Below are 12,693 nucleotides of genomic sequence, written 5' to 3' on the forward strand. Positions count from 1 at the left end.
CCTATTAGTTGCTTTGCTTACTTTTCCCCCTAATTATCAAATAGTACATGGTCATTATAGAAAATATAAAAAGTACATAAGGAAAAAAAGCAACAAAAGATCTAAAGCAGCAAGCAAAATAATTTCAAACAGCTTCCTATCTCTTTTTTTAAAATCTGAGTTAGCTGTCTGGGCTTTTACCTGCTTTAACACATACATTTATTAGCATGCAATTTATTTTTGGAAGCAGGTAACCCCTGGCTACCTGAGCCTCAGAAGAGGTTGTGCTGTGTGTATGTTTCTACGTGGCAGAATGAGAAGTGAAAGGAGTCATCGAATACAAAGGCTGAAGTGTTTGGAATAACAGATGCTGGAACTAGAAAGGATCTTTAGGATCAACTGGTCTAATCCCGTCATGTTTCAAATAAGGACTCCCATCCTCCCCAGGCCAGGCTCCTGGCTGGAATCCTAGCGCTCACCTAGTGAGGAGCATCATTCATCTGACTGGTCCAAGTGCCAGGACTTTCACTGGGTCACGTTTACTAGTGGACAGAGCAGCCAAGTGTCACAAAGCACATGCCCCTACCCCACTCCCTCTTGGCTTCGATTCCCTACAGAGAGGCCAGTTGGGCTGGGTGACTCCCGGTCTGCCTCGGGCAAGTCCTGCTGGCTTTCTCAGCACTCTTGCCTGCATGCCTAGCGCTCCTAGATCCTGTGCTCAGAAAATCTAAATCTCAAGATTTGGATTTTAGGGGAGGTAGGAGCTCTGGTTAACAGGGTAGCAGGGACCGGCCCAGCATTAAAAGTAAAGCAGAGCTTTGTTTCCCATGTGGCTTCGGATCCTCGTTCGTGTCCCCTCTGCATCCCTGCAGGTAGGAGAGCAGGGGCTGTCAGGCTAGATCCAGACAGTCCTGGATGCCTGGCTATCCCCTCATTTAACAGCACACAAAGCCCCCTCCAGTATCTAAGAGGGAGGTGGGACCCTACCTAGCACAGAACATCCAGTTCACTAAGAAGAAATAGAAATGCTCAGTGAAACTCACGGAAGAGGAACGATATGGTAGAACTCTTCAAAAATTAAAAGTATAAGGTTCTAAAAGAATGAATGCTCAAGGAATTGGAGGGCTAATTATTTTTTTAATGTTAAAAAGTATAGGTGACTACAGAGTCAAGGCCAGTAGTTGGAAACGTAGGCTGATTTTCAAATATACCACAGTATATATACCACAGTAGTGGGTTGAATTTAAAGTATAAATATTGGGACTTCCCTGGTGGCGCAGTGGTTAAGAATCCACCTGCCAATGCAGGGGACACGGGTTCGAGCCCTGGTCTGGGAAGATCCCACATGCCGCGGAACAACTGGGCCCGTGAGCCACAATTACTGAGCCTGCGCATCTGGAGCCTGTGCTCCGCAACAAGAGAGGCCGCGACAGTGAGAGGCCCGCGCAGCGCGATGAAGAGTGGCCCCCGCTTGCCACAACTAGAGAAAGCCCTCGCACAGAAACGAAGACCCAACACAGCCATAAATAAATAAATAAATTAAAAAAAAAAAAAAAGTATAAATATTAAATGACCCTGACCAGAATCAAGTTTAGCTTCCAAGAAAATGTTTCCTTTCCACCATTTCATAAAGCTGGTTGTAAACCACTGAACCACAGAACTTTGAAGCTGGAAAGGATCGTAGCTTTTATCCTATCTAACCAATGTTTAATAATCTTAAAAACCAATCTCCTAAAAATATGAATCATAAATTATATATATACCCAGTCAGCAGGAAACTGTATACAGAGTATATGGAAGGGGAATGGGCTGCTTTAAATAGGCATTCCAGAAAGGACCTCTGGGTTCTGTTTTTGCTTTGATGACATAAACCTGAACCCCTAGTCTTGTAAAGTACTTCTAAAAACCTCTGACCTATGAAAATTTTGAAATGGCAATTTCTGAAGCCACCTATTTCCCAAGAATATTTCCAACCCTCTCTGTCCTGCTCCCCATGGCATGGAGATGAAAACACAAGAAGCACGCACAGGCTCGGTATAAAACCTTGGAAAAGAGAAACAGTGGGCAGAGTTTCCAACATTGGCCTGTGGCTGGATGACCCCTGTCATATTTGGGTACATGTTCATCCCCTTACTCATCAACTGTACCTCATTGTGGGGCAGGGGAACCTAAGAGAAGTAATAAACACAATCTGTGTCTTCAAGCGGATTACAGTCTACCTGGGTAGAAGGCATCAGACAAGCTGGTGTGACAAGGTACATGGCACAGAGGCTCAGAGGGTTGACAAAAGGCTCAGTGGAGATGGAAGGCCTGCGCAGAGACGTAACTGATGACTAGGGGTTGGAACGCAGAGAGGCCAGTGCTCCACTGCTGCAGTCTTGCAAACACCTGCCTGTATAGTTTTTTTGAAATGATGCCCAGAAAAATGTCTATCTATGTTATCTCTGCCATTGAAAGAAACATTTTTGCAATAATGAAGAAATACAAATATAACTCCTCATCAAATGAAACAATGTTCACCATTTCATTCACCCCAGAACGTGGCCCCTTGTGCAAGACCACACACCAGCCGCACTCAGTCTTTGTTATGTGTGTATGTGTGTATGTGTGTATGTGTGGGAAGAGGGGAAAAGCAGGGGTTGGTGGACGGAAAGGCCTAGAGCAGCCACCAGACCAACTATTATTTTCCTCCTTATACAGTTAAAGAAAATACATTTTAAACATGAACTTCAACACTGAGATAAATTGGGCAGGTTGTACTTTGAACCAACACTTTGCATTGGTGCTTAAAGTCCTTTCCCCTTGGCCCCTGTGATGAGCAGTAACTAGCTGGCTATCCGGGGCCATTTATTTCTATTCCGAATGACTTCAGAGGGTGCAGCTGGGATAGCAGTACTCACATGTGGACTGGTCTGAGGGAGGGAAGTAAGCCGGTGTCCTGGAAAGAGGCAGCCAGGAGAGCTCTGGTCCTGAGGAATTTCTCTGCCTGGGGAGTGTGGTCTCTTCTCCCCCCTCCACAGCAGGAAGAGAAGACTGGGCCAAAACTGAAGTGGCAGCCACTTGGGTGTGCACAGTCACTTCTTCAGGGAGCCCCTGCCCCCTTGCTGGGGAACCCCAGGATGTTCCGCTTTCCGTGTGAGGAGGGGCGGTTCTTCCTTCTGACCCAGAACTGCTGGACGGCGGGTGACGCCTTCCCAAGGCTGAAAGCAGACAGCAACAATTAAAATTCCACCAGCAGACTTCCAAATGTCTGAACAATCTTTGAGTGGGCTCACCTCTGACCTCTATAAAATAGACATGAGAAGAAATTAGGAGCCATTGTTCATTCTATGAAAAATCACCTCCTGAAGGAGAGACCACAAACCAAGACAAAGACTGTTTTCAGAGCTCACAAACAAAGATTCTGCATTTTGTGGTAAAATTATCAGCAAAGGGGCACAATGAAGCTAAGTATCAGAGGATAAAGAACCAGAGGTCGGCTTCTGATCATCATGACTCATCACTCACATTCCACAAAGTTGGTCCCAGAATTTACTTGAATTTAACATAAACAAAATTTCCACTATCTGGATGACCAACAAACCCAGGCTACATCACGTGCAGTTTCTAAGCTCTATATCCATCATTCACGAATGGAACTTAAAATATTGTCCTATGTACTCTTTACAGAACTGAGTCCCCCAACCTGACCTCCCATCACTAGGGTGTGAAACCATGGGGTTATCTTTGATGGCTTCAGCCTGTACTTTTAGGCCATCACATCACCAAGCTGTATCGATTTTATCAAGTCTTTACCAATCCCTTCCTCTCCATCCCTGAGGCCAGCAGGCCACATGTTAGCACCTGGTATCTGGATTTCTGTGTCTGCCTGGGTGGTCCCCTGGACTCCAGGTTCCTTCTGCCCCATCTCTCACCCCAGACATCTCATACCCACGTGCCAAGTGAACCCTGCCCAAATTCACTTTAATCATGTCACTGCCTGTTCAAAAACCTCCAGTGACTTTTCCCACCACACCAAATCAAAACTGCTTGGTTTTCAAAGTCCTCAGTAATTGTGCCTAACCCCACCCACATGACTGTCCTACCCACTGCTCCTCTCCTGTGTGTGTGACTTATGTCTGCTCCGAGGGAGGCTGCTGGCCTTGCCACCCACGAAGGGGCCACACGTCTCTTCCTTCCTCTGTATCTTTGCTCATATGGTCCAGGCATCCCACTCCTCAGCCATCCTCCCCACCTCGCTCAGATATACAGGCTTAGGCCAAATCTCAGCTCTGAAACCCGTTAACTGTTTGACCTACACACGTTGGATTGATTAATTTCTCTAGCTTCAGTTTCCGAATTCCTAAAATGAGAGTAATGTGACCTCACCACTTGCTGTGAGAATTGAGAGACATGTTGGTATAGCGTAGGTACCCAGTTGGTGCTAGCTTTCTTTGTCTTCCCTTCCTCAATCAAATCTTGCTCATCCAGCCCCAGCCCCTTCTTGAAATCCTTTGCTAAAAATGGCAAACCACAGAGCTGTGTGGACCGCAGCGAGAACAGCCATCTGAGCTACATTAACACAAACACGCAGCCAAGCAGCCCACCAGACCCGGTACCTAAGAGACTGCAGCGTGTGGCAGGACTGCTGATGTTGTGTGGATTCAGTCTGGCCATGGAATGTAGATTCCATGGCACTGGTCAGGCCACTCAGCAAAACTGCACCCTCACCTGGTCTAGGCTTACAACTCAATTAACCACAGTGAGCCACAGGTGGAGCCCAAGGCACAGGTCTGGTTCACCCCGGCCCAGGACCCTTGGCTGAGCACTGCGGCTCAGGATGGGGGAAGGCAGAGACCAGCAAACATTAGGTTTTCCAGGACTGGACATACATGCATGACATGAGTGGCATCAGCATAAACTCACCTAAGGTGCTGCTCTGGGAAGTCAGAGCGGCTGCTGTCTCAGGGCCAACAGGGGAAATGGTGAAATCTGTCCTCCTTGAAGAGTCACTTCTTCCTGTAGCTGCTGTTTCAGTTTGTGGAGTGAAGTTTTCTGGAGCATCTGAAGAAGCGTGGCTCTTCCTGGGGGTCGGAACCATCACATCCTCTTTGGAGACCACTGTTGAAAAGTCCACTTGATTCTGATCAAAGGTAATATTTTCTGTGTGGGGTTGTTCAGTGTTGCTTTCTAGCCAGTGGTTTTTTACAGCAGCTGAAGCAATAGGAAAATGGATCAGTGAGGACTTGTTGGCTTCTGAAAAGAGAAGTAAACCTTCAGAAAAGGTATATGAGCAGATATATCAGTGGAGAAGTGGATTCAAGGAGAATGATCTCACCTTTCTTTTTTCCAACAGTAATTATTCTTGCAATCCAGGGGAAGAAATTATGAAGCAACAATACTATATAGGGTTAAGTTTTATAATAAGTGGAATAAGTGATGAAAATGGATAGAAAGAGACCAATTTGAAGTTATTGCTGATCACATGGGTCCTTGAAAAAACCCGTTTTTATTTTCCCATTTGGGAATGATATTTTTCTTTCTGCTTAGGATCGGGGGCTGTTGAGAAAGCTCTGCAGGGATGAATGAAGTCACTTCTATCTATACGAGTCAGGCAAAAATGGCCAACCATCGGACCAGTAAAGGCTGCAGGCAGAACCTACAGTTCAACTCAAAATATCATACGCACATGCACGCGCACACACACACACAATCCCAAAGGAGCAAGTTATCTTCTAGATCAGCCCTGTCCAAGAGATGTATAAAGTAAGCCACAAATGCAAGCCACATAGGTAACTTTAAATTCTGTAGTAGCCATATTTTTAAAAGTAAAAAGAAACGGGTGAAATTAACTTTAATAAATATTTTATTTACTCCAACATATTCAAAATGGTACTTCAATATGTAATTGATATAAAAATTACTGAGATATTTTGCATTCTTTTTTTGGTATTAAACCTTTAAAATCCAGAGAGTATTTTGCTGGCCACACTTCAAGAGCACGCTAGCCACATGTGGCTAGTGGCTGCTATAAGGACAGTGCAATTCTAGAGCAATGGTTCTCAACACCATCCCCAAGCTGGTCCACTCCAACCCGAAGCAGTGGCTCACTTACTGGAGTTGGAGGGGTGGTGATTATAAATTCTTCTGTAAAGAGATTCTGACAAACTTTCCTAAGGGAATCATTTCCTCCACAAGCCCCTTGAGAATTACTGTTTTCATGCTTCCTATTCTGTTTCCTGTAAGTGATAATTAACAGAAGCTTCCTAAGGAGGAGGGAGCTTCCTAGGCATCTGGGCTCCTCTGGGGCCCAGGCCCAGAGAGGCAAGGTCCACAATCAGCTAGAAATGGGATGTGGAGGGGTGTTTCTGGGGCAGCCACCAAGTCCACAAGTTCAACTTGGGACTCTCGGGTTATGGACAGCAGTGAGTGACCCACACAGCATGTAACCTTTGTTCTTCCTCTCTGAGCTGCAAAGGCAAGCTGGCCTCCAAAGAGGAAGGGAAAGGATTTGAGGATGCCTTCCCTACCCTCTTGGTCAACTTGGCACAATGAGAGAAGTTATTCTCAAAAGAAGCCTGAAAAAAAGTGATTGTGGGGAGGCAGAAGGGACTTAAAACCCATGCTCCAAAACTGGTAAGCCATGAGCAAAGGGAAGGAAATGGATTTAGCTCTATTACAGCCTCAAGATGAGTGTGAGACTTGGCCAATGGTGAGCGTGGCTGGGCCTCTGGAAGCAGCCATGTCCCCTTCTTCAGGGAACAAAGGATGGATATCCCAAGATCCAGTCAGCTCAAGGAATTCCAGTCTTCAAAAGGAAAAGAATGGCCACATGAAGACAGGACATGGTTAGCACTGAACCATGCTGTCTCCCTGGAGGGTTGACTAAAAATGGAAGGCAGGAAAAATGCACTCTATAAACAAAACTAAAAGGTAGACAATAGTCCTGCAGTATCCTGAATAACCCTGCCACTAACAACAACTAAAAATGCTGAATAAAATGTTTTTTTTAAAAAAAATACTTCTAAATGCATTGCTGAGTTGGCACACAAATCTTGTGAGGTCAAAAATGAACTGAGAGTTGGAATTCAGAGAGTTGAGCTAACTCTGAAGCTGGCAGCTGCCCTGGGGCACCTGCTCAATATTTGTGACCTTGAACTTCTGTTCTGATGGCCACAGGGATGCAGGAGATAAGAGACAAAATTCTTAAGGAGGGAGTCTGAGAGGAAACTCCTATATGAAGTTAGGACCAGGGCTATACCTTGGATGTAAGGCAAATAGAAACAAACCTGCCCTGCAGAAGAGGACAGCAAGGAAATCTGGAAAAAATAACTCTCACTCAATTTATAACCATAAAGCTAGCCCTCATACGGGGGTGCAGCACATAGTCACAATACCTGTGTGGTCTAAACCTCAAGCCAAGGGTGTGTTTAAAAGTGGTCCTATAGAGATTACCATACTAAGTGAAGTAAATCAGACAGAGAAAGATAAATATCATATGATATCACTCATACGTGGAATCTAATTTTTTTTTTGGCCATGCCTCACAGCATGTGGGATCTTAGTTCCCCGACCAGGGATCGAACCTGCCTCTGTTGCATTGGAAGTGCAGAGTCTTAACCACTGGACCACCAGGGAAGTCCTGGAATCTAATTTTTTAAAAATAATACAAATGTACTTATTTACAAAACAGTCTTACAGATATCGAAAACAAACTTATGGTTGTCAAAGGGGAAATGTAGGGGGGAGGGATAAATCAGGAGCTTGGGATGAACATACACACACTACTATATATAAGATAGATAACCAACAAGGACAACTGTATACCACAGGGAACTCAACTCAATATTCTGTGATAACCTATAAGAGAAAAGAATCTAAAAAAGAATGAATATATGTATAACTGAATCACTTTGCTGTACACCTGAAACTAACAACACTGTAAATCAACTATACACCAATAAAATTAAAATTTTAAAAAAAGTAGTCCTGAACCTTGTGAATACACTAAAAACAAGTGAATTATATACAGGCATACTTCATTTTATTGTGCCTCACAGATACTGCATATTTTACAAATTCAAAGTTTGTGGTAACCCTGTATCAAGCAAGTCTATTGGTACCAAGAGCATTATTTTTAACTAAGATATGTACATTGTATCTTTTAGACATCATGCTATTGCACACTTAACATACTACAGTATGGTTTAAACATAACTTTTATATGCACTAGGAAACCAAAAATTTCGTGTGACTTGCTTTATTGTGATATTCGCTTTATTGCAGCGGTCTGGACTTGAACCCACAATATCTCTGAGGTATGCCTGTACTTTAAAAGGCTGAATTTTATGGTATATAAATTATATCTCAAACCACACACACACACGCATATTCTGTTACTGGGGAGGAAAAGTGGTCCTGATATACAGTGCCTCTGGGTACTTGGCAGAAACAAATGTGAATTCTCTCTAGATGAACATACCTTCAATCCAATTTTATTATTTACTGATAAAATCCTAAGGAATAAGAGATCACAGTAAAAAAAAAATCACAAAATAAACAAGAAAAAGGCATCTGTAGGCAAAAGTCAGCAAACTAGACAAGCAAAGACTTCAACTACTAGAATTATCAGACAAAGAATGTAAGTATATAAAACTCCATGAAAAGAAATAAGAAGAAATTGAAAATCAGAGAAAAAGAGACTATACATAATGGCCAAAAAATTTGAAAGAAATCTGAATGGAAACTCTAGAATTGAAAAAATAATAATAATTAAAATTAGGAAACTTAACAGCAGATTAGATACAGCTGAAAAGAGAATTAAGAATTACAAGACAGGGCTTCCCTGGTGGCGCAGTGGTTGGGAATCCGCCTGCCAATGCAGGGGACACAGGTTCGAGCCCTGGTCTGGGAGGATCCCACGTGCCGCGGAGCAGCTGGGCCCGTGAGCCACAGCTGCTGAGCCTGCGCGTCTGGAGCCTGTGCTCCGCAACGGGAGAGGCCGCAGCAGTGATGGGCCTGCACACCGCGATGAAGAGTGGCCCCTGCTCGCCGCAGCTGGAGAAAGCCCTCGCACAGAGACAAAGACCCAACACAGCCATAAATAAATAAATAAATAAATTTATTAAAAAAAAAGAATTACAAGACAGATGACAAGAGAATGCTGAGATGATATGAAAATACAGAAACTATGAAAAAGAGGTGAAGAGACAAGGAAGATAGAGTGAGAAAGCCCAACATATATCTAATTGGAGTTCTAGGAGGAGAAATGAGAAAAAGGAGAAATGGCTATATTCGAAAAGGTAATGGCGGACTTCCCTGGTGGTGCAGTGGCTAAGAATCTGCCTGCCAATGCAGGGGACATGGGTTCAAGCCCTGGTCCAGGAAGATCCCACATGCCGCGGAGCAACTAAGCCCGTACGCCACAACTACTGAGCCTGCACTCTAGACCCCGTGAGCCACAACTACTGAAGCCTGCAAGCCACAACTACTGAGCCCACGTACCACAACTACTGAAGCCCACGTGCCTAGAGCCCATGCTCCACAAGAGAAGCCACCACAATGAGAAGCCCGAGCACCGCAACTAAAGTCCACGCACAGCAATGAAGACCCAACACAGCCAAAAATAAATAAAATTAAATTAAAAAAAAAAAAAAGAAAGAAAACAAGACAGAGCAAATCCTGGATAACAATAGCACATAAGTTGGGAGGGGATGATCAGAATCATGTTGTATAGGAGAAGGTAACTTTCAGCTGTGTCAAAAATGTACTTTAAAGTTCCTCAAGCTGACCCTAAAGAATAAAAGTGGTAGAGCTTGGAATGATATAAAATTTCCATTGAGAGAAATCAATGAACATTACCTAAAACCAAAACCAAAAATAAATAAATAAACAAACAGTAACATAAGCATGTTATTTAGAGATATGGACATAATTCCTAAAAGAATCAGTTGAAAGGGCTGAAAGTGGGAAGCAGAAAATGATAATGGTAGGAGTGGTCAGGGTTTTTATAATAGCCTTATAAAACATATTTGATCTTTAAACCATGCATAAGTTTGATAAAAATAAAAATTAAATTTTACAAGACAAGTCCCTGATGTCACTGGCCTGGTATTCCAAAAGAACAGTATCCCACTGCCCCCTGTTTAGCTCTGGATGTGCCTCTACTCCTTTGATTGCATATGAACTGTTCCTCAGAAAAGGGATTAACAAACCATGCAGGCTGGGGCAGGCAGCACCTCAGGCCACACTCTCTGCCATTCAAGGTCTTGTTTGATTGTGAACATCAAGTGCTTTACACCATTCCAGGCTGTATCTCAGGAAGAACAATGAGTCAAACGCTAAAATATTTACTTAAGTCCAAGGACGAGTCCTTGCAGAAGCCCTGAGTTGTTTAGGGCTCCTGTGGTTGAATTTTGTCTGTGGTGTGGCTCCCTATTCAGCGCAGGTGTAAACCCTGAGGGGGAGAGCAATTCAGAGTAAAGTGCACAGGACTGGACAGGGACCTACCACATGCAGGGGAAGGTATCGGGGAACCTGCTCTTCCTCTTTGTGGAGAAGAGAAATTGGCCCTCGAGAAAGGAGAAGGTATGCCTCAGGCTGTGGAGCCTGGGCCAGCTGGGCAGTGAGGAGAAGAGGCTGTGTGCCACCAGACACTCAGGGGCAGCCTTGGGGGCAGGAAGGGGCGTCCCGAGCCTCAGGGGAGGCTGGCACTCGTCACCTCATCCATCCCTCTCCCCAGAGGGTCAGAGGCGATTGCTCAAGCCCCACTCACATCCCGTGGCAACTGAGCCACACCGACCAGCCTCATACTGGAGTTTAGATGTCCCAATTTCCCAGGTGTCTTTTGAGCTGGAAATACCATCCTTCCCTCTGCACTCAGCCCCCTGTGTCAGGCCATCACTTTCCCTCGTACCATGAATGGAGATTAAATTAACGAGAGTTTTACTGCTTTGCCTGTTTTGTTTTTTTTTTTCCAAGTTGACAACTTCCACTTCTGTAATGTCTTAATGTTCCAAAACATCTGTTTGTGAACCAACAACATCAGGGATGCTAGCACGGCCCAGGAGGATTTCCTAATTAGCAGCTGCTACAGAGTCAACTCCTCGCCACCCACCCCATGATTTGGGGTTTTTCAGCTTGCATTGTTCCTGAGCAGTGTAGTGGGTGTTTGCGGGGAGTGTGCCGTCATCCAAAGAGGCAATTTCTTCCCGGCGGCCTGGCCGCCCCCATGCTGTACCATCTACCGCTGCGGTGGCCCCATGTCAAATGCCGCCAGCTACACTCTCGCTTCTGGGGCACAGTGTTGAAGCACAAGCGCTTTATTTTCGTTTCCCTCCATTGAGATTCAGATCTCACTACCCAGTGCTAAGTGTTTTCACCTGTGTTATCTCATTTGATGCACGTGACAGCTGGTCAGGTAGGTGTCATGGCACATGGAGAGACTGAGGGGCAGAAAGAGTGATTGTTCAAGGTCACAGGCTCAACAGCAGAGAGAAAATAATCTGAATCCAGGTCCCCTTCCATCACACCCCCACTTATTCGGTGACACGGGGCCTCCAAGGCACTAACCAATGAGCAGGGCCAAAGAAAGTCTCACCAGCCTCCAAACTTCAGCCTTAAAACCAACTGCACTCCCTGTTTCTAAGAGGAACGAGATGGTGCCTATCACGTGGGCTTTGGAATCGGACAGACTTGGCTTGACAGCAGCTGCATGTTATTAGCTGGAAGACTGATCAAGAGGACTTCTAAATTAGCTTCTAACTCAGAGATGAATTTCACGGGTAATGAAAAGAATGATAACAAAGAAGTAGTGCCTGGATGGAGAATGAATTTATGGGAGAAGAAAAGTCTGTTTTCAAAATATGAAGTTTGGGGTGATATTATAACTCCCAGGTGGAAATGTCTGACAGGCAGTTAAGATGTGGGCTACTGATCAGGAGGAAGGACAAAGAGGTGGCAGATGAAGGGGAAAGTAGGGGTCAAGGACTGAATTGAGGGGAAAACTTGAATTTGGCGGGAGGACAAGAGCCAGTGAAAGACACACGGATGACAAGGGAAGGATAGGATGACATTAAAAGTAGGAGTCAGGAAGGCTGTGCATGCAGAGATACAGCAGAGAGAGGCCATGCACACCAGGCCTGCAAAAAGTCCAGAGATGAGTCAACCAAAGTCCCCAGGACTCTCCCGAGTGTTGCTTGGAAGATGGAAGATGAAGGTCAGATGGCTAGGGGTTAAGGTTCACGAGGGAGAGGTTCTGGAAGGTCAGTAAGACACTGACCCCTAGCTGTGGAATTCCCCATTCCTGTCCCCCCACCCCTTGGAGCTTTCCTGGGATCCTCAACTTGGGAAACACTCTTCAGAGTGCTGTGGAGCTGGGTGCCTTGAATCTGCACGGTTGTATCTTAGAACGATGATCGCAGGTTTCTTTGTAATTTTAAAAGATTTTCCTAAAATTCAATTGCTCACACAGAGAGGGAAGAAAAGAGACTTTAAAAAGAAAGAGAGACTGTAACCTCCCCCCCCCTTTCTTTTTAATCCCTTTGGTGTGACGGATGTGGAAACCACAAGAGGAGGAAGGTACTGTTCACAGGAGCTTTAAGGGAGAAGGAAATTAGGCTCTTCTTCTCAGAGAGGAACTGAAGAAATCCCACACGTTCACAATCTGCAAAGCACTTTTTACAGGATAATTTCGGGGGGGGCTAAGTTATCCTGTTAGATCCTGACATTCTGAGT

The 12,693-nt window shown here is 44.8% G+C and overlaps 1 protein-coding gene across 2 annotated transcripts in view; it reads right to left on the minus strand.

Moving 5' to 3' along the window:
• The window catches only part of HEG1 (heart development protein with EGF like domains 1), an 81,880-nt gene that overhangs the window by 52,155 nt on the left and 17,032 nt on the right, over positions 1 to 12,693 (minus strand). For both annotated transcript variants that reach the window (XM_061194282.1, XM_061194283.1), the window contains exons 2-3: positions 4,885 to 5,172; positions 2,880 to 3,179 (exon numbers count right to left, since the gene is read on the minus strand). In XM_061194282.1, coding sequence (XP_061050265.1) covers positions 2,880 to 3,179; positions 4,885 to 5,172 — 588 coding nt within the window. The remainder of the gene's footprint in view (positions 1 to 2,879; positions 3,180 to 4,884; positions 5,173 to 12,693) is intronic.

The sequence above is a fragment of the Eubalaena glacialis genome, chromosome 6, assembly GCF_028564815.1.
Source record: "Eubalaena glacialis isolate mEubGla1 chromosome 6, mEubGla1.1.hap2.+ XY, whole genome shotgun sequence".
NCBI classification, from domain to species: domain Eukaryota; kingdom Metazoa; phylum Chordata; class Mammalia; order Artiodactyla; family Balaenidae; genus Eubalaena; species Eubalaena glacialis.